Source organism: Numida meleagris, chromosome 2, assembly GCF_002078875.1.
Source record: "Numida meleagris isolate 19003 breed g44 Domestic line chromosome 2, NumMel1.0, whole genome shotgun sequence".
Lineage (NCBI taxonomy): Eukaryota > Metazoa > Chordata > Aves > Galliformes > Numididae > Numida > Numida meleagris.
Window position 1 is genome coordinate 54698012 of NC_034410.1, and position 22500 is coordinate 54720511.

A 22500-nucleotide genomic window follows, 5' to 3' on the forward strand; every position below is an offset into this window, starting at 1 on the left:
GGTGACGCACTGGAACAGGTTGCCCAGGGAGGTTGTGGATGCCCCGTCCCTGGAGGCATTCAAGGCCAGACTGGACGTGGCTCTGGGCAGCCTGGTCTAGTGGTTGTCGACCCTGCACTTGGCAGGGGGGTTGAGACTTGATGATCTTTGAGGTCCTTTTCAACCCAAGCCATTCTATGATTCTATGATGATTCTATGATTCTATGACTAGATAGAAAAATCTACCTTTTACCTTTCTATCATGTGCCTTAGCCTCACAGCCTTAAAGAACCAGAGAGCATTAGCACTGGAAGCAGGCAGTGCTTATGGGTGGTCACATCACTTCAGATCCAGAAGGGTGCTGCTCTTGGCATTTTTGATTAATGACTCATCCAAATACAGGACTGGTTCATACAGAGGAGTCAGTCTGCAACTTTGAGAATGCTGAAGAAGTTTGCAGGAGTAATATGCAAGCACACAGCAGTATTTATTAATTGGCTTTCAAAACTCTATGGAATTCAGATACATAGAAACTGCAGAAAAAAAAATACACTATTTTTCCACTAGATACTTTTTCTTCATTGGCGTACATCAGACTTGATGGAACCTAAAATCCAGGAATTAATATATAACAGTTACCTAGCATTATTTAATACTTTACTTACTATTATATCTACCTGAATATGCTGAGAAAGATGGCAGAGGTGATAGCCAAGCCACTTTCCACATCTATCAGCATTTCTGTTCAACCGTAGAGGTCCCAGAGAAGTGGAGGCTTGCCAGTGTGACTTCCATCTACAAGAAGGGTCGTAAGGAGGATCTGGGGAACTACAGGCTTGTCGGTCTGACCTCAGTGCCAGGAAAGATTATGGAACAGATCATCTTGAGTGAGATCACATGGCATGTGTGGGACAACCGGGGGATCAGGCCCAGCCAGCATCGGTTTATGGAAAGGCAGGTCCTGCTTGACCAACCTGATCTCCTTCTATGATCAAGTGGCTTGCCTGGTGGATGAGGGAAAGGCTGTTGACATAGTCTACCTACCTTTGACACTGTCTCCCACAGTATTCTCCTAGAGAAGATGGCAGCCCATGGCTTGGACAGATACACTCTTTGCTGGATAAAGAGCTGGCTGCATGGCCGGGCCCAGAGAGTGGTGGTGAATGGAATCATATCCAGCTGGCAAACCTGGTCATGAGTCATGTTCCCCAGGGGTCAGTACTGGGGCCTGTCCTGTTCAATCTCTTTGTTGATGACCTGGATGATGGGATTGAGTGCACCCTCAGTACGTTTGCAGATGACAACAAGTTCAGAGAAAATGATGATCTGCATGGGAGTAGGAAAGCCCTCCAGAGGGATCTAGATATGCTGGATTGATGAGCTGAGTCCAATTGTATGGGCGTTAACAAGACCAAGTGCTGAGTCCTGCACTTTGGCCACAACAGCTCCAGGCAACGCTACGGGATTGAGCCAGAGAGGCAGGAAGACTGTGGAAGAAACAGACCTGGGAGTGTCGGTTGACACTAAGTGAAACATGAGCCAGCAGTGTGCCCAGGTGGCTAAAAGGCCAATAGCATCCTGGCTTGTATCAGAAATAGTGTTGCCAGCAGGAGTAGGGAAGTAATTGTCCCTCTGTACTCAGCATTGGTGAGGCCGCACTTCAAGTACTGTGCTCAGTTTTGGGCCCCTCACTGCAGGAAATTGAGGCCCTGGAGTGTGTCCAGAGAAGAGCAACGAAACTGGTGAGGGGTCTGGAGCACAGTCCTTGTGAGGAGCGGCTAAGAGAGCTGGGATTGATCAGTCTGGAGAAGAGGAGGCTCAGGGGAGACCTTATCGCTCCCTATAGCTACCCGAAGGGAGGTTGTGGTGAGCTGGGGGTTGACCTTTTCTCTTGTGTAACTAGTGATAGGTACTTGTGTAACTAGAGGGAATGGCCTCAAGTTGCACCAGGGGAGATTCAGGCTGGATGTTAGAAAATACTTTTCTGAAAGAGTGGTCAGGCTTTGGAATGGGCTGCCCAGGGAGGTGGTGGGGTCACTGACCCTGGAGGTGTTCAAGGAATGTTTAGACGTTGTGTGGAGGGACATGGTTTAGTGAGAAATACTGGTGATAGGTGGACGGTTGGACCGGATGATCTTGTAGGTCTTTTCCAACCTTGATGATTCTATGATTCTATGAATTTGCTGCTAATTGACTCTGCTGGGTCAGGAGAGGAAGGGTGGCAAGGACAGAAGCAAGGAAAAATCCTATCTGACAAAGATCTGTATCGGAATGGTAGCCACAGGCCACAGGCTGCTTTTGTGGTCTAGATTTGTGTGATGACCAGCTAGACAAATCTACCACTTGCTTTTGACTCTGATACAGCAATGCCCACTGCTATAGCTAAGCCTCACCTTGGGCCTACAAGGCCCAAGCTGAGAGTCTCTCAGTAGTTCCAGAACATAAACACATTGCTGTGGGATATGGTGCACTGGTTATATGTTCTGAGGAGTCTGCATTCTCATGATTTTCTGTCTTTTTTCCTGTGATATCCTGTTAGGCTGCAATTACAGAGGTAAGAGCATGGGAATGGGTATAGGTTCTGAGGAGCAATCACCATCAATAGCTCTCACTAGTTCAGGTGTAACTCTAAATCCACCTCTAGGGTTAACTGGCTTAGAGTTCCGGCTGTGTTGAGACATGATATTTACCATGGGGCTTGTGCAGTTCCTACTGTCTTGAGGCACGAAGATCATCACTCATATTTGTGGTGACAGGCTTGGGATAGTGACACGAGAAGTAGTTGCGTTGTGCGTTGGGCTGGCTTGCTGGGTTAAGCTGTGCTTTGGTTGCCACACAGTTTATTCAAAGCTGCTCCTTTTGATCTTTGCTCATAATCCTCACTGCTTTGTTTTGCTGAACAGATTTGGGAAAAAGGTTGAAGGTGAGAGATTGGTTGGTGCACTGCCTGGGAGGGACACGCAGGCCCCACATTGTCTGGTTCCGTAGGATGGGCCTAAAGGAAAGCTGCATCCTTGAAGTTATGATCTTGCCACCTGAAATAGTTCTCTTTGGAATGGAAGGAAAGATGGTTATATCCTGCTTATGTCTCATAGTAACCTGGAGTCCAAAATGTAAGTAGGTATCCCTGGGGTCCCCTCATGATTTCCTTAGGCTGCTGCTGTAGCCAAAGCACATCCTCCCTTCAAATGTTAAATTAAGTCTGCATCTTCCAGTTTACATTTTTACACTTTAACATCTCAGGAGGCATGAGACAAATACACATGCCTAAGGCTGAGTCCCTTGCACTGAGTATCTACAGAAAAATCCCAAACCATGGGCTTTACTTCAGCTCAAGCTGCTGAAAATTCCAGTGAGTTTGTAAGACATTTGTTTTCCAGCACACCTGCCTTCCTGTGAGAATGCAGTAGTACAGTATTTTACCACTTCTAACCATCATGTCCTCTCCCCAGTCAAGGTAGTTTATCATTAAAATTTCTGCATATCATGGGACATCTGTGTGACTTCTTAGACTTCCAAGTGCAGAAGTTACTTATGAGAATGGAGTACAGCCCTTTGCACCATTGACCAAGTTCTGTTAGCCAAGGTCCAGCACTGTGCAAGACCAAACTAGATTTTTGTCACATAAAATAAAAGATGCCATACTTTTATTGAACTAGAGTATCAGTTAGATTCCTAAGAGTAGTTGTAACAGAATCAAGTTACCTTGTCAGTATGATAAAAGGTATCACATCATTACTTTGTCCTTTTTACCTTATTCATTCACAGATTGAAGTTTCCTGGATTTCTGTCAAAAGAATTGGTCTTTTAAGAATAGAAAAGACCAATGTCATCTTTATACAGTTTGGGAATTCATCTTGAGTAGTCCAGAGATTAACAATATCAGTGATAATTGAGTCAAAGGCGTCTATGGAGTACACTAACAACAAAATAGATCAAGGAACAAAAGACAGGTAATTCAACAGCATACAACTACTGAATAATCATTTTAACCTTACTAAGGGTCAGGATGGAGAATAAAATAAATAAAAAATGAATGTGTTTAAAGAAAGGTAGAGGGAAGGAACAACAACACACAGGGAACTAGGCAATTGTGAAGAAATATGTGTATGAAACAGAAACTGTACAGCTGTTAACAGGAAAGAAAAATCAATTTTACACCATATAAAGGGATACATTTACATCATTATGATTATGTTGGGAAAGGATTAGAATTTCACTTTCTTCAAAGCATTATTGCAATGTGTCATATGATTCTTCCTTATCTGATGATCATGATGATGCCTAAAGAATAGCACCTCTCAAACATCACTCTATTCAGTAACAGACCACCTTGTCTCCCTGAGCTGCCAGACCTCATGTCTTTGTTTTCCATAGGTAGATTTAATTAAATCACCAGAACTGGAGCTATAAAGTCTCAGAAACAGTGGAAGTAACTAAAGGGGAAAAAAACAAATAGGGGAAGAGAGTAGAAAATGCACATGATCTCAGGGACTTAATAGCATAAGATCAGCAGATCAGTCCTAATACTGGCATAAGCAAGTGGTACAAAAGAAACCCAGACAGCTGAATTCAGATGTTGGTGGCAGAGGAAAACATGAGCTGTCACTGTGGGAAATACAAGTGTTTCAGAAATTGGGTAGTTATTTTTTTAATTCATTCTTTAAATACAATTTTAAAAATGTTTATTATTTTTTAATTACAATTTTAAAACGTTCTGATTTGAGTACAGGTACAAAAGATGCTTGCAACATGTGCAAGAGTATCATCGGCCAATACCCATAAGTAAATCCACCCTATCTGCCCAGACTAGAACTCCTTCATTTCATTCACTTTCTGCCATTTTAATTTCCCAGCCCTTCCATGCATGCTTTCCCAGAAGGGAAGAGCAGCAATACGAATAATCCCTCCAGTACCAACAAATTCAGACTCATGGTGTCAAAGATGTAACAGTTGTGAGCCTTTCCTCACTTCCTACTCTTTCCTTCGTTAGTGTGTATGTGATGGCTTTAGCACAAACTTCAGCAGCTACACTTGCTGAGGAAAGCTCTGCAGGAATCAAAGAGTTTGCTGCTTTATCAGAACCGCTATTTTGAATTGTATCTGGCATTATATAGAAACCAAATGCAACTACAGGTTCAATTATAGTCTGTTCTGCCTGGGAAGCAGGTCTATGAGAGTGGATAGCCAGGCTCTCCATCAGCTGCATTTCCTTATTAGTTTCAAATACTGTCAGAGATTCAGAAAAGAGCCTGGAGGCGGTTGACTGTAATGAGCTACATATTAGAAGAAATACATTCACCTCTGACCAAGCACAGGCAATATTGACTAATGGAGAATTACATTCTTTACCGCTTCCACCTGTTTACTACCTCAGATCTCCACTAGTACTATTTTCTCTTGGACAGACGTTAGCTTTCTTCCTTTCCTACTTACCTCACATGATTCAGACATGGGGAATTGCAGAAGCTCGAGACAGTGAGGAAACAGTCTTCTCATTACTGGCGGATTTGTATGCTGGCTGAACGAATGAAAGGAAACAGCATCTGCTAGAGCTTGTAGTGCCCTAAGTAAACTGCACTGCTGTGCATATATTGAAGGTCACAAAGCTTGTTTTAATTACATCTTTGTCGTAGATCTGCCTCATTCCCACCCTTTTCTCCACTTCAGATTTTAAGGTCAGGAAAACTAAATTTTATTTGAATAAGAGCTAGAGCAAGATTTTAAATAGAAACAAATGTATCCTCAAAGGAGTTAGAGAAAACACAATAAACTGTTTTCCATTCAGTTCTCTCTGACTTCTAGGTGGATCCAGACAGTTTGGTAACTGAGAGGTCGAAGGTCCTGGTGAGTTCCCCTACAACCCCAGGAATTTTTTTCCATCTTTTCTGAGATGTGGTTGTTTCCCAATCATTCTTTCAGTATTTTGATATCTCTAAAAAGCAAGCTGAGCAGACCCACACTGACTCTGCTGTACTCCATTGGCCTGCCCATCCTAAACTCTCTGAGTGTTCAGTAGTTCTCCATAAGGACTTCCCCCAAGAAGTCCACCAAGCTTCTTCAAAGAAAATAAAACCGATGTACAACAAACATGTCAAATGCAATGCTTGCCAACTGCAAGTTGAGACTTGCAGTAGGGCCAATTTTGTGAGCCTAGTATGTGGGAAATGGGAGCAGTCTGCAGAAAAGGTACATGCATTATGTATTTTTTCTGATGTCTTGTATTCTTTGTTGACATCCTATAAAAAGATAATTTATCCTACATTTTTAACAGCCTGGATATCTTGGCATCATTTCTTTATATCATCCTTCCATTCCTTCCTTCCTTCCTCTTCTTTTTCTGTATCCCTCTGCAAATTATTTCTTGTCTTCTGCTTAATTTATTCTGAGCTATGGTCAGTTTTTCAGCAGAGCTGCTGACATCAGTTTATGCCTCCAGGTTTTGCTATACATTTAAACCACATTTTCTGATTACTTTGGTAGTGAAATTTTAGTAAAGGACTAAAATCTCAAATTGTTCTGAGTGAAAAACTTATCCTTCCAGTTCCTACATATTAACCACAAGAGGAACGCGTAATGTGGATACATTACTTAAGGAGAAATACAAACATCAGACTTGTGGTAATTCCACAAGTTAGTGGAAGTTTGTTTCCATGGAATCAAGGAAAATCCTGAGTTGGAAGGGATCCATACAGATCATTGAGTCCAAATCTTGGCTCCACAGAGGACCAATCAAAAAACAAACCATACTTCTGAAAACATTGTCAAAATGCTTCTTAAACTCCAGCAAATTTGGTGCTGTGACCACTGCCCTGGGGATCCTGTTCCACTGCCCAAACACCTCTGGTGAAGAGCCTTTTCCTAATACCAGACCGACCCTCCCCTGATGCAGCTCCATGCTGTTCCCCTGGGTCCTGTCACTGACACCACAGGGCCTGCCTCTCTGCTCCCTTTGTGAGGAAGCTGTAGGCTGCCATGAGGCCTCCATTCAGCCTCTTCGGGCTGATCAAAAGAAATGATCTCAGCTGGTCCTCATACATCTTGCCCTGTAGACTCTTCACCATCTCTGCTGACCTCCTTTGAACACTCTCTAATTGTTTTATGCCCTTCTTACATTTTGATGCTCAGAACTGCACACAGTGCTTGAGGTGAGACTGCATCAGTACAGAGCAGAGCAGGACAATCTCCTCCCTCACCTGGTTGGCCCTTTTATCTGTCAGGGCATGCTGCTGACTCAGATTAAACTTGCCATCAGAGAACCTCCAGATCCCTTTCCATGGGGCTGCTCTCCAGCCTCTGTCCCACAGTGTGTACATATATCCAGGTTTGTCCAGTCTCACCTGCAGAATCCAGCACTTGCTCTTGTTTCGTTTCAGAACAGAGAACAGGCTATCAAACAGGAGGTCATTTGGTGGGTATACATCATTTAAAGGCATACACTGGAAGAAAAAAATGAGAAAATCCAACCTGTTTCAGCTGAATGTAAGAATGGAAATAGTACAGCAATTGATACCTAAGACTATTAAAACACCACGCTCTTCTTATTTCTGTGTAGACAAACCATTTATGCTACAGCATGTTTTTCAGTAATGCATACCGTGAACAGAAAAGTACCAGCTATCAAGGTACAAAACAAAATGCAAAGAAGCCAGTTATTGGCATAAAGATAGCAAAAGTCAAATGTAAGCTGTGGAAAGCTTACCCCACGTTAATGAACTGGAATATAGATGAGTTAAAAACAAAACAAAAAGTCTATATAGGAATCAATAAAGATTTTTTCTGCTTTCTGATACCTTGTTAAGGTCTTTCTCTTTCACTGTGAATTTAGCTCAGTGGTTAGGTATGGTATGGCTCAACAATTCCAATCCAGTGGACAAGTTCTCATCCTTTCAGCCGGTGAATATTATCTCAGCCCTGATTCCCTGAAATCTGCTTTTAGCTCTGACTTAGTTAGCCAAAGTTTTAATTTAAAAAGTCATTATAATTATTTGAAATAGGCTTTTAATCTTAAAAGATTATTTTCTCAAAAATGAGCAATGTCTCTATGTTTTACAAGATAGGTTACCCAGCAAGAGATTACTCTTGAAGTAGAAAGTGAGAAGAGTAGTCCCACTGGACCACAGAGCCAAAGATTTCTTGACATTTTTGCAAAATATTATCCTTTTAAAAGAAAATGTACTGGGCATATTTTTATACTCATTTTAAGAACATGATAGAATGTATTGCCCATTTAAAGATGCAGCTCACTGACCTTCCTAGAGAAAATACACAATCCCTTAGCAACAGGAAGGAGAAATACAATCTACATGTTGAATATATTGTAATTCCCAAGTTAATTGTGCAAAATTATACATTTTATGCAAAAGTATACATTTTAGGTTTTGAGAGTGGTTTTTTGTTTTGTTTTGTTTTGTTTTGTTTTTTAAGTTAAAAACCTCAGTTCAACTGTCTGTGTTTAGGTCAGTGAATTGGTGAAGAAAAACATTTTTTTTTTTTTAGGCAGAAATGGAAGATAAATTGATTTTCTTCCATGCTAATATTCTGTAAGTTTGAATATCCCCAAAGAGTTTTTAAATGGAGGTTGTTGTCTTACTAACTTGCACACCATGCTTTTTATTTTACTTTTTTCTTGATTGAAACCTTAGTAAAGATCTACTTAAACCCTGGGAGTTGCTATGCATAACTGTAGGCCAGCATGTGCCAAATATGACACAGCACGAAATCTTTTGTTGTCATCTAGCATACTGTGTTAAGCAATTGGCAAGCCTCTTCTCCCCCTACCTCCCAGGACTTTTGTTATTGAATTGCCACATAGTGTATCTTAGCCTAATTGAACTCATTATTTAGGAGACTACTCAGTCTACACAAGTATTCAGAAAATATTCAGGAAAAAATTCCTGAATAACCATGTGTATATTCTTATGCTGGAACAAGAATTAACTAGATAACATAGATTAAAAAACTGAATAAACACATTCTAAATTATGTTTTGCCATCTTCACTGGGTCTAGGGATACCTCTTAAAATCTAGAAGGAACAATTTGTTTGTCACACAAGAGAGTTGGTGGAGTAAGCCTATCTGCCCGGGAGCATGACAAGAGAATTAGGAAACTACATCAGAAAAGTCAGTTTCCTAACAAGAAGAGAGAAAGATGCTGGAAGGAGCAAACCAATAAGGAATTCATTCCAAAGACTTTAAATAGAGATATGTAAAGGAGTGCTGGAAAAAGACAACATAAAAGCACATTTTCATTCTTAGGATATAAAAGTTTGTCCCTGCACAGTTTGCCATCATCCCAGACCAACTGGGGCCAGAGCAGGAGGCTCAGGACATCATCAGCCCAGGTGGGATTTAGAGTGTTGTGTGGGCTGGGGATCAATCCCAGTATTGACTTTGGTTCTAACCACTCCTCTTTCGAGGGAGTGAGAGGGTCTGTGTTGGTATGGATGCAACTTTTGCTGGGCCACATAGCCTCAAGAATGAATACAGATCTGTTACGTGCAGTCATACAGATATGCCTTATATATAACATATTTGCTCCAATGTGTACTGTTGATTGTAAGAGACAAAATGCACTAAGATTTGTGAAACAGTGATCTTTTAGTCAGTACTGGCTTTTTGATATTGGTTATACCAGTGTAAATCAGAAGTGAATCTGTAGAAATTAGAATAGTATCCATGTTGGGTAACAAAGATCAGAATGAGGCTTTTTATAACCATGGTTATCAGGATGTCCTAAAAGTCATTTTGATTCCAATTTTGAAATCCTATGATAAGCTTTAGAAATACTGAAGTATTCCATATTTTTCTAAGTCCCTGGAGCAGGGATAAATTGGAAATGTACTCGGGATATTCACACTCGCTAATCTTGACTGTACAAGCCTCCTGGCTTTTATAGTTCTCCCACTCTAACAACACAGTATTTCCTGAGCCAGTGAGAAATTCTAATGAGAAGCTGGCCCTGGTCAAAATGTTGCTTGGCTTCCCACCAGATGTTCTTCTCGACTTCAGAGAAAGGAACTCTTGCAAAAAAAAAATAAGGCTTATGATTTAATAGTTATGTTGATTGTTGTGTTAGTCATTTAGGAGTACAGTTCTACTTCTTTATAGTCTCCATTAAAAAAAAAAGAGTAATCTCATGCTGGTGTGTCAAAGTTTTTCACATTTCCTGTTGTCTTTTATCCTGGTTCTGTGCTGTGTTTGTGCTTAACACTAATATTGTCATAATACTGATAGTTTGTTTCTTGTATGGTGTATGATCCCTTTATTTTTCTCTTTCTAAGCGCCGGAAATACAAGAATAAAGGGAAAAAGCAACATACTGCATTCCTTTTAGATTTACTTCTGTCTCAGCAGTTTATGTGGCTAGTTCCATTGAAATAATAGCAAATTTGGTTTATTACTTATTACAATTTACATGTTGTGTAGAAAAAAATTGTCCACTGTTTAAATGTAATTTTGAAGCAGGTTTTTGGGAAAACTGATATGTGGCCATTTAAGAAAAGTATGGAAAACCAAGATCAGTGTGAAAGAGTCTCTAGTTATAAAGGACTTAAGAACCAAGCTATTTATGTGTATAATAGACTCAGAGTTGAGGCTAGAAACTTGAACACATCAATATGTGAGTGTGCAGTATTCCCAACAGGACAAGCATTTTGATTTCTTTTTTTAATTTCAGGATGCTGGATGTTTCTATATTTATTCTTGTGCAGTATCTTCTACTCATAGAACCAGAAGAAAAAACTGACTGGAATTAGGTGGAGGTGTGAGTACAGACAAGATGACCTGGTCCCAGAATTAAAAAAGACATTAATTTGAACATACTATATATAGGACAGACCTGTTGTTGCAAATACAATCTGTCTTAAAAGAAACACATGAAGACCATGATCATGTACAGAAAGGCAATGAAACCACAGAAATGAGAAAAACAAGATGCATCATTGCAGAAGAAATGTTGGTGTACTTCTTCATGAAGGAAGTAGGGTGGAGGAATAAGAAAGATGTCCCCAGCTATCAGCCTCATTGGTAATAATCTACCTTTCATGAGGCTGGTATACAGATATTGTGATAGGATGCTTGATAACATTTATAAAAATGCCCTTCCAACGAGATACTGCTTGGCACATGCCATTAGTTTGCTTAGAGGGAACTGTGCATTTGGCTACCCAGTGTAAGGGGAAGTACCACAATCTGGCCCAGACTGTTACCAAAAGCTGGAATAGATGTCATGTAAATAACGCAAGATACATTAACAACTGTTCAAAGATTTAACTGAAATTTCCAAAATGCACAGGGAACTTTATTCTGCTACCCATTATGTACATTAGCTAATACTTTAGATACCCTGTTGGTTTCAGCAAACTTGTTTGGAATTGGATGATGGTAGACTAAAAGCTACATGAAGGACTACATTCTAACCATTAAGTGATCTAGAAAGATTTGTTGGGATGTGTCATTTAGTGGAATACAGGCAGATGAAAAGGCAAAACCCAATCATATGTAACCTACAAAACTATTACCTGAAAAGGTGTGTTCACTATTATTTGAGATGACTGTTTCCAATTGTTCTTAATGAGAATGTTTAAAAAAAGAAAAAATCCAACTCAAACCTCATAGATCAGACACATTCTTCATTATAAAGTGATGGAAAACAAATGGAAACATGCCTATCTCTCCTGATGATCACATTCTTTTATGTGCACATTTTATTTGCTGCACACAAAGGGTAATGGTATAGGAATACCAGTGTATACATTATCTTACTCTCTATCACCAGGCCATCTTTAATACATTACTTATTTTAGAATACCTGTAGGTCCTATAGGAAGTGCACACTGTAGCAGAACAAGTATCAACAGATTGAAAAAACTGGCAGAGATGCAGGCGCTAATCCTAAGGAAGGCAACAAAATATAGCCATGTCGAACTAGTAACCAGAATGGCATGGAGAGATGTCAGAAATCAGTAGAGGTAAAAAAACCAAGAGATTTGCACATCACTACTTCTACCTTTACTCTATAAGATGCCTAAGTGAAATCAGTAACTAACATCATTAAGAACGCCTTAAATAAATCTAAAGCAAAATTTTTCCTGAAACTCAAAGAAAAAAGACAAGAGTATCCATAGAATTAATTGAGCTAATATATTTAACACGTGAACCATTTTCTAAGAGGTTGTTTTGCATACCACTCTAAATCAAAAATTATGAATTCATATGTATAAAAAATATTAAATATAGTTTGCCAATCTGGGAAACAAATTGATTTCTGTTCAACATCCAAATGATAGCAAGCATTATCTTTGGAATTATATAATTATTTATTTTAACATACTTATATACAGTGAGTGACTCATCCTGATATAATAGTTTACTTCAACATAAACTACGTAAAGATTTTTATGATGTAACGAAGTTTTTAAACACATTTGTGACTTAGAAACTTTCCTCACAAGCCTACAGAAGTATAATCATAGTAATGATATGTCTTTTGCTACCATGATTTCCAGTTTGTCTTTAATGAGGGCCAGCACCATTTAGTAATGTTTTAATTGCATCTGAGATGGATAACACTTGAACAAAATACTCAACACACATTTTGAAATTAATTCTAAGCAGCAAAAAAGGTTTTAAACATACATGTTTATAAGCACATGTATGTTATATATTTGTGTATAATAATATATACACACACATTTATTTTAATATTTAGCTTTAATAGCAAAAGGTACAGTAGAATTCCACTGATAGCAAGATTTGATTCTAGATTATCCATACAAAATTGCTGCTCTTTCTAGAAGAAAATCAATACAAGCTCAAAACAAAATGTGATACCAGATAACTCTCAGCTGTAGTCAAAAAATGGATAATCAATTTGAATATCTAAATAATTGAATGAGGCCCACCAGAGTAATCAAACAGATACTTGATAATGAAGAAACCCCACTGGAAAATGTTACTGAGTAAAATTTTGTATCAATTTCATCTAGGTTGGTGTACAACATTTAGGATAAGGCTCTCAGTCCTGACTGAAGCCTGTAGGTACTACTGAGTACAAATAATAAATAATAGAACCTGTACTGTAAACTCTCTAAAATCAGCAGTAATACCAAGCATTTTCCATCTTTTAAACACTGTACAGACAGAAAACTATTCCTCACAACACCCCTGTGAGGTAGGTACAAAATTATTTTCCCATCTTTACTGACAGGGCAACTCATCTCACTTCTACAAGGTGCTAGTTGACTCTGCAGAGGGAGTTAACTCCCAGATTCCCAGGGGCCTCAGAGTATTTAATTGTCAGGTGGAATCAGAGTCTAATTAGAGACTTGCCCACTTCCCTAAAATATGTCAGTGGCACAACGCAAAGCTTTTGGCTTTCAGATTTGTCACTTTCTCAGTTGATTGAGCCATTCTACCTTCTGAAAAAATAAAATACTATGCATTGGAGCTGTGGCATGCACAAATGTTATTCTTTAATGAATCTGCTGATACCTTTAATATATGCAAAGGAAAAGCATTTGCATGGTAGTGTGTATCTTGTGCAGCAATCTCACAGCAAGCTTCTCACATTTTTCTATATTATACATAAAAGTTACAAGTTCTTTTACTCATTTATATGAGAAAGGACTGATTACTCATAGGATGTTCTCACATCAAATTCTATATTGAGGGGCACAGTCATGTTTTTTAGATTCAGATTTCATGACTTCCTTTAAAATGGGAATAATCTTGCAGCATGTACTAAAATATATGTACTATCTCTTCCCTCTTTTTAAAAATAAAGTCCAGAATGGTTTTGCCTAGACATACTTTCAATATACTACATAGCTAACCATTTGGAGTATCTCCACTGAAGGCCATGGAGTTTCCAGTGGTGTAACAGCAGGTGTAGTGAAGTTAGGATGAAAGTCTCCATTCTCCTGGATATCTGTGGCTGCTCTATACCAGCACACTGACAAACTTAACATCTTCATCTAAAGAAAAGTGTGAATGGCATGTCTGTTAGCAAGTCCTGTGAGCTATACACATACCTGATCATATCACTGATTACTTCATCATTCATTACACTAGCATTACACACAGGTGTAAAAAAAAAATAGATCTTTTGACTTTTGCAGAATTAGAGAAAAAGGAAAAAATAAACACAACAACAACAAAAAAAACCCAGCATGTTCCAAATGGCAGAGTACATGCAGAGAATTAAATTAAAGGCAACAGAAATACAAAACAAATGCATCAGTAGGAATGCAAAATATTTGCCAAGATAGAAAGGACAAAATAGATAAAGGAACAGCTATTATATTGAGGGCTAATACACACACATACTCACAAAGAAAAGACAGGTAAGAAAGTAGTTATGTCACTCATTTGTCATACTCTAATAACTTCTGGATAAAATATAAGTGAACAGTTTGAAAGCCTTGCTGAAATTTTCACAATGTAAAATAACCCTCCCCTCAAAATACCATAACTTGCATTTTTTTTCTGATTATAGAATTCCTAGATGGCTCTATTTTTAAATGTCTGTAATTCAGCAGACTTTGACCATTTTTACCTATGTGACACATTTAATTATTCAAATTCTTTAACGTCTTCCTACCATAATAAAAATAATCCACTGATTATTTAAAAATAGATACCATTTCTGCTTTCATCCTTTTTGGTGGAGGAGGATGGGAAGGCAGAAAATTTTTCTCTATGCTTTGAACACTTTCATAACTATCAGTGCTCTCTATTTTTTTGCATATCAGGATTTCTCTCAGCAAGGCTCAGAGATGTGTGTGCAGGGACATAAGCACAAGCATAAACCTATTGCTGAGTCACCAGAGGAAACTCATACCTTCTTTGAGTAGACCTTATAAAATGGACTATTTTCATAGCAAGGCCACTAAAAGATAATTAATTCAGATTTCTTTTCTTTATTTATTGTCCATTTTAAATGCAGCCATCCATCACCAGATCATAACAGCTTGAAGGTTACTCAAACGTAGAGTTTTTTGCAGGAGATACTTAATCATATGCCTAGCCTCAAGAATGTAAATACTTACATTTAAATTAACATGAAAAAACACTTTGGTTAAAGTTAGACATGCTTTGATGAATTGGGGTCTTGAAAAAAAAAGAAAAAAGCCATACGTTTTAATGTACAGAATATGTCATTTGGAATGAATGGATGCGAGTTGTTAATTTTGTTTTTAATTTTGAATTTTTGAATTTGAACTTCCAATAAATTTGTTCTCAAATTTTATCATGCAGTATATTATGCATTATAGGTAGGTGTTTAAACAACATGAAAATAAACCTTCTGTTGTAGACAGTATGCAAAAAGTGTGCAGAATGCAGTCAGTTTGAAGCAGTAGTACTTTCAAAGGCTGTTTTCCCTCCTCCAAAATGTTTTGGGTTTTTTTTTTCTTCTAATGTCTTGCGTGAAATGCTCTGAGGATTTATTTTTATTGAAAAAGAGACTTGAATAATTGTACCCCTTTGCACCACTAATATATATTAGAGCAGCATTTAAATACAAGGTGTCGACCTTATTCCAGTTTTCAGATGCAACGATTAGAAGTCATTGACATCAATCTGCTACAAGTGACCTTATTCTCATATCTCGCACTGTTATTAGAATAATCAAGGAACGCAATTCAGAAATAATATTACATCCTGCATTTTATTCAATTCCATATGACAAAAATAGTAACCTAGACTAAGACATCCATTTCAATCAGTAGGTGTGTCAAGCCAACAAGATTTAATAATAAAAAATATTGGATCTAAGTAACAATTCCCAGCTGGTTCAGGGAGGCTCCTAGCCCTACATGGTATCGCAGTATAAAAATAGTGTCTCTCTTCACCATGCAGAGAGGAATGACCTAACCCTGAATACAAAATGGGCTCAGTCTTACTGTACCATCATCAACCATCTTATTTACAACACTTTACATCTTTTTTCTTTTTTTCCTTTTTCTTTTTTTCCCCCCTTTTTTATTTCTTTTTCTTTTTCTTTTTTTTTTTTTTAACCTTTTTTTTTTTTTTAAGTTATACACATTCTCTAGGGAATAAAGATAACACTACATGGTACCAAATACTAACAAAAAAAGTCACACCAAAAATGACACAGATAAATAAAAACATTCAATTGCTGAAATACAGCAACATTAAGCCACCTCAGTTTTCTTTTTCAAAATGCTTGGAAACACTCCTAACCACTCACACACCGTGGCAAAAAAAGATGTTATGTCATAGAGGCATTATAGATACATAATTTTCTTCATATATAGATATATATATATCTATATATCTATCTCATCGTTGTAAAAAATGGAGCTGTATAGTTCATTGTTCATTTCCAGTAGAAACAAACAGCTAATAAGTCTTTGAAACTCTTTGCACTCCATTACATGATGGCAGAAATAGACCATCCTCTTACAGTAACAGTTTTTGTTGTGTAAGAAAGATTGTCTTATTTTTCAGTCTCAAATGAGAAGACCTCACTGTCTGATTCATTCTGCAGGGGCATAAAACTCCTTGTGCTGTTACCCAGCTACCCATAATGTCCCTCAAGCAATTCTGCTGGACAGAATTTCATAGTGTCAGACTCCACCATGCTTGTAATGCACAAAAATGAGGTAGTACACAAAATGTTTACTGTTCAAGTTTTGATTAAGCCCCGGTCTTCTCAGCATCCCCAGCCTAACTTATGAGTGGAACCATTCCCTTTATTTACTCAGTGTAATTGAAAGAATGCAATCAACATGAAATTATATTCGATTAATCAGAGTATATTGTGCTTCAGAGCAATCTGAGAAGATAATCAGTGAGAGATGGAAATAAACACATAACATACTACTGCTCATGCTGCCCTAAAGTTATTATTTTTTCCCCGCATTATTAGGCAGTCAACATCTTTACGGTGGGTATGTGTGAAAGATAGAACAGATTACAGTAAAATTAAACCTACACAATGTTCTCTTTCATCTATCCTAGACTTGTATTAATATCACACTCCTAAGATAAATTTATCAGAATTCTGCTGGGGGTAGTCACGCTCTTAAGTGGGCTTTGTAGGAAAGTTAAATGAATCATTTCAATTTAAGAAATGGCAGGCCCATTTTTCCTAAGTATCTGACAGTTCTCTGCAGCTTTTCTGCTTAGTTAAGAGAGCTCTCATTGTTTGACCTTAAAACAAAACAAGAAACTGTAACAGGGTTTTCCCCGTTATTCCTTAAGTCAAAGTACTATTTATAAAATAGTTTACATCTTTGTTCAGTTTCAAATTATAGACAAACCTCCCTAATACAAAATACTAAAAGTGCAATAGTATAAATTAAGAGTTTGCAACCACATTATACAAACATTACCTTTTTATTGTACAGCTTTGATAACATGAAGTATTTACTCACAACTGTTTATTATGTTGTGAATAATTTATGGTGCTAAGGTTTGTCTGTAACTTGTTTTCCAATCATTGAGCTAAAGTCCACACTACATTTTTTTTTCATTTAATAGAACAACTGTCCACATAGCAGCTACAAATACTTAAATTAAAAAAGAAGTTTGTTACTGACAGGTACTTGCACATGAAAAGCATGCTATCTTTCCCAATAAAACTTCACAATTTTGTCTGCATTAAAATAAACCACATATTTATAGTAAAACAAGACTTGCTTAAAAAAAAAAAAAAGAGAGAAAATAAAAGAAAAAGAAAGGTCACATAACCAGATGTATTTTGCAGTACAAGAGCTTCATTTAAATTTGGGGCTAGTATATTGTCTGTTACCCGCATAGTCTTAACATTATAAATACTACAGACAAGGATACTGTAATAATACACAGCATTGGGGGTACTAAATCACTTATTTGAGATTAAGATTCCTAAAAACATAGTCCAAGTTGCTAACTAATTGAACAAAACCAGCAAGTGTGACAGAATGCCATAGTGAAGCCCCCTCTCTCAGTTGATAGTAAGGTTTCTAAGAAGAAAGTGGACATATACTAGCCTCTTTCTGTTCCTAAAGATATTATCCAATGATTTTTGTTTGTTTGTTTCTGTTAAATTAAATGGTTTCACAGTTCTCAGTAACAGTCAAACTCACTGTTGAAAGAAGTACCATGCAGATCTTGCAAGACAACTTTTCAGCAGCCACAAAGTTGGGTATTTCTGCTATGGGTAAAATTTTAAAGGGAACCTATGCATTTAGATCAGGAAACTAATGCTTAACTTCAAAAGCTGTACATGGAACAGGACAAGTGTTGTGTTGAGTAGTGGTCCAACAGTTACTCATAATGAATGCATTTAATTTATGCCAATCTCTTTATTATCCTCAATAAATCTGGTAAATGGACGACTGGCTCCAGTTTCAGAACTTGCTTTGTCCAAACCAACAATGGGAGGGCTGCTGCCTGTGCGAGCTTTGTCCATGCCACTGGTAAGGTTGCTTAGAGGTGGGATGGCACCTCCGCCAAGACTTACTGGGAGCTGGGGAATGCCTCCGTTCTGTATGACAGAAATCTCATTGTTCTTCATGGCAAGTCCATTTGTGATAGCTGCAGCATATTGGTTCCAAAAACTGGGGTCAACGTTCATGGCCCGAGCTGCCAAATCCTTCTGGAACATTTCGGAGAACTTCAGTGCATCTCCACCCAGCAAAGCCATGGGGTTTTCCACGGAGAGGCGACGGCCACGGCGTGCGGGTGCATTATTCCACATGTGCGTTCCCATGTGAACCTGCAGTGCAAATAGGACAAGAAACACCCTCACATTAGCATCTTCCAGTTGAGTGGCGGGGCTGAGACCCTGTTACTTCCAGTATTGCTAGCATTTTAAAAAATGTCTTTTAATTCACATTGGAAACAAATTAATTCCAGTTAAGACACAGTTCTAAGGCCTGGTCAAGCTATACAAAGGAAAATCGAGCTCCGTAGTAACCTTTCAGTGCGCACCAAAAGAACAAAGTGTACGCATCCTCTTAGGGTTAGACAGTTTCGTATGCAAATTCTGGAAATTCTTCATGCTGAAGATTACCAAGTGCATTACTTGTACTAGGAGATGGCATTTTTTTCTGCCATTCCCCTTTTAACATCTTTTCTCTTAATATTTTATCTCACATCAAATTCATCAATGATTTTACTAAATATAATATTAAAAAAGAAAACAACTTCAAGACAATTAGAAGTGTACTCCCCAGGCTGTGTCCTGATGGTTAACTGGATTGCGGGAAATAAGAGGCACAAGTCCTGCAGTGACCTGCTGTAAATCAGTGGGAAACTGCTTTCCAGCCTGCAATGGCCACAATGCAGAATAGAAAATGGAAATTGGTGACAGGCACACTAGTTGCCAAGTGAGTTGTGCACTTCTGGTTTAGAGTGAGCTTATTTTTCAGTGTTGTTCCACAAGAACTGCCAGAACATGTGTATCAGCTGACTGTCTGTACATCATGGCTGTCAGACAAAATACAGTGTACGTGCGCATACACTCAGAAGCAGTTTTAAAGGACACATCCTTGCGCAGCCTCTTTTCAGTCCCTATCTTTAACACAGGAGAAGCATGAAACACACCAGCATACAACAAGCCTTGAATATCCCTTCTTTCCTGCTTCTGGGACACACACTTAGCCCTAAAATCGGCCAAGTTCAAGTACCGTACCTCAATCCCCCCAAGCCTTTACAGTTGCATTTGGCCTCTTACCTTAAGATTCCCCTTTGTGGTAAAAGCTCTACCACAGATTGTGCAACCAAACGGTTTTTCACCAGTATGGGTGCGCTCGTGTATCTGCAGTGCACTTGCTGAGGAGAAGGTCTTCCCACAAGACTGACAGTTGTGCTGCTTGGGAGTGCGGCGAGGGGGGGGTGCCAGCATGGGGGTGATCCCCGGACTCATCACTGTCTGTGGTGCAGCAGGAACCTGGATTCCAGCTGGAAGCGTGGGAACCTCACCCAAAGAGATCGGCTTGCTGTGACCATTCACTTCCATTTTGATCATGGTAGGCGCTGTACTGGTGACCAGGCTAGGAGTACTTTGGCTGGGACCTAGAGTAAAGTTGGGTTCAAATAACTGAGAAGGCAGCTCTTTTAATTTGTGCGTCAGTAAGTGTTGTTTTAAATTACCCATAGTGGAACACCCACGATTGCAGACTGTACAAACAAATGGACGTTCTTTAGTATGGCTGCGGTAGTGAATTTCCAATGCACTCTTACAAGCAAAAGGCTTGCCACAGATATTACAAACAGTACTTTTAAACTTACCACGTTCTCTGTTCAGGAACAGCAGGCTAAAAGGAGCCTCCTCTTTGATGACCGGTCTTCCAGGGTTGGTGGATGTCAGATCTAATGCCCCTCCATTTTCAGTTGCAGGTGGTGGGCTGTCTGGTTTTTCTGTCTTTAATTGTATTTCTTGTGGTTCTTCCTGGTTGCTGAGACCTGGGGATTTTGATCTAAAACTTTCACTATTACTATTTACAGGAGACAGAGCTTGCATGGAGGAAGAAGACTCTGACATTGCAGGGCTGCCTGCACTCTGGCTTTCGAGATCACCAACTGCCGATGAGGAGTCATTGCTCAAATGGTCGCTTTCTCCTGATCCATTTTCTATGGATTTTAAACTGGTCAGCTGCTGACAGTTCATGACAGAATCAATCATTTTCATTTGATTCTCCAAAGCAGCGATACTGGAGATCACAGAAGGCGGTGAAGAAGGACACGACCCAGAGTAAGAGATAAGGGGTTTTGCTGAGTCACTTGCCATGTCCTTTAACTCCGGGTCCTCTTCCATAGAATTTTCATCAATGTCATCATCAAAGTTGCTTAGTGTGTCAATGTTCTTCTCGTCATAGGAGAGTTCTGAGTCCATGGCATCTTGGAAGCCCTCCGGTAATGGCGTGTTGGGAATTTGCCCACCCATATGCATACGAATATGCTGCTGAAGAACAACCGCATTTGTAAATTTCTTCTGACAAATGGGACATGAGTGCTGTACTCTAAGTGGTGGCTTTGCCCGATGAACTCCAAAATGCGTTTTTAGATTGCCTTTCGTAGTAAAGGCACGTCCACAAATTTTGCATTTAAATGGTCTTTCTCCTGTATGTGTTCTGTAATGCATCTTGAGAGCACTCTGACAACTAAGCACACGGTGACAAATGACGCATTGATTTGGATCTGTCATCTTCTTATCAATGTTCTCTACTAGCTGCTGTAGTTTTGAGGTTTCTGATGTTTGCATAGAATCTAGCAGACCACCAAATGGAAACTTTGCCTTAAACTGGTCAGACATTGCTGGAAGCACAGGGTTTGGGAGGCTTGTTGAAACACTGCTGTCGGTAACAATGGTAGGAATTGAAGATGTGGAAGCTGTGGAAACTTGTCCACCTACGGAGTGGTCCCCAAGCCGTGTACTTGCGGGAGGCAGGCTGATGGGTTCTGCCTTGGTCAGGGACGAGCCACTCTGAACGGGCTGCGGGGATTCGGCAGACACTGGAACACCTGACTCAGATGTGTTGAGGCTTGGAGATAAGGAAGTGCACTCACTGGAAGCAGGAGAAGGCCTCTGAGGTGACCTGCTCATGGGAGTGATGCTTGGAGAATCTCCATAACTGTTCACACCAGGGATTGTGGGGGGCAGCTGGAGCCCGATGGAAGTTGGAATGGTCGGTAGAACAGGTTTGCTATCTAACCACGTTGTGACCGGCTTTTCGGGGGGCAGCGACATCCCATATGGGATACCAGAGCAAGTGGGCACATTATCGAGGTATTCTGGAACTGGATAGGGGTTCATCTGAATGTGGGGGTATTTCTCTTTATGCCTCTGAAAATGAACTTTCAGGTTACCTTTTGTGGAAAAACGATTTCCACATATGTTGCATTTAAATGGTCTTTCCCCTGTGTGTGAGCGGAGGTGGATTTGCAAAGCGCTGTCACTTCCAAAGACCTTGGCACAAAATCGGCATTTGTGTTTAAAAAAGGGATCCTCAGAGCTTGACTTGGGCTCAAACACTGACACATTTGGTGGCTTTCCTTTGCGGTGCTTCATGAGGGCAGACAGAGGATCTAGTGCATTAGCTGTTGCTGCGATGCTAACAAGCGGATTGGGGAAGATCACACTATTTGAGGAAGTCTGAGGTAGAAGTGGGTTTGGCAGGTTAGAAATCGAGGTGAGGCTTCCATGTCCTATGGAAGGTGGAGTTGAAGCATTCTGGGGCTGCGAAGCAGTGATAGTAGTGTTTGACACCGAAACAGGCGTTACAGATGTAATTGCATTAGAGGAGCAGGGTACACTCGATTCTGGAGGGGCAGAGGAGCCACTGCTGGATATATTGGGCGTACTTGCTCCAGATGTAGGTCTTGAGATGTGCTGAGAGCCATCGAAGGCAGGGGGCTGAGCGCCAGCGGCCTGTCCCATGATGGCGGGAGGAAGGACGGCGGTGAGCTGGATGGCAGCACTCGTGGCAAAGCCCTGCAGCTGGTTTGAGGCCTGTCCTGCTACTCCTGGTGCGGCCACCACCGGGTTAAGGGCCGGCCGCAGGGGCT

At 39.6% G+C, this 22500-nt stretch overlaps 1 protein-coding gene and 1 long non-coding RNA gene across 2 annotated transcripts in view; one reads left to right on the forward strand and one right to left on the reverse strand.

Moving 5' to 3' along the window:
• LOC110393175 overlaps positions 1 to 20545 on the forward strand; it is a 55042-nt gene extending 34497 nt beyond the window's left edge. Inside the window, exon 3 of the long non-coding RNA XR_002434869.1 lies at positions 20440 to 20545. This is a non-coding gene — a long non-coding RNA (uncharacterized LOC110393175). The remainder of the gene's footprint in view (positions 1 to 20439) is intronic.
• Positions 16112 to 22500, reverse strand: part of SALL3 (spalt like transcription factor 3) — a 21991-nt gene continuing 15602 nt past the window's right edge. Inside the window, exons 2-4 of the mRNA XM_021385723.1 lie at positions 20224 to 22500; positions 19667 to 20007; positions 16112 to 18706 (exon numbers count right to left, since the gene is read on the reverse strand). The exon at positions 20224 to 22500 is cut by the window's right edge and continues 657 nt beyond it. Coding sequence (XP_021241398.1) covers positions 18275 to 18706; positions 19667 to 20007; positions 20224 to 22500 — 3050 coding nt within the window. The 3' untranslated portion in view covers positions 16112 to 18274. The remainder of the gene's footprint in view (positions 18707 to 19666; positions 20008 to 20223) is intronic.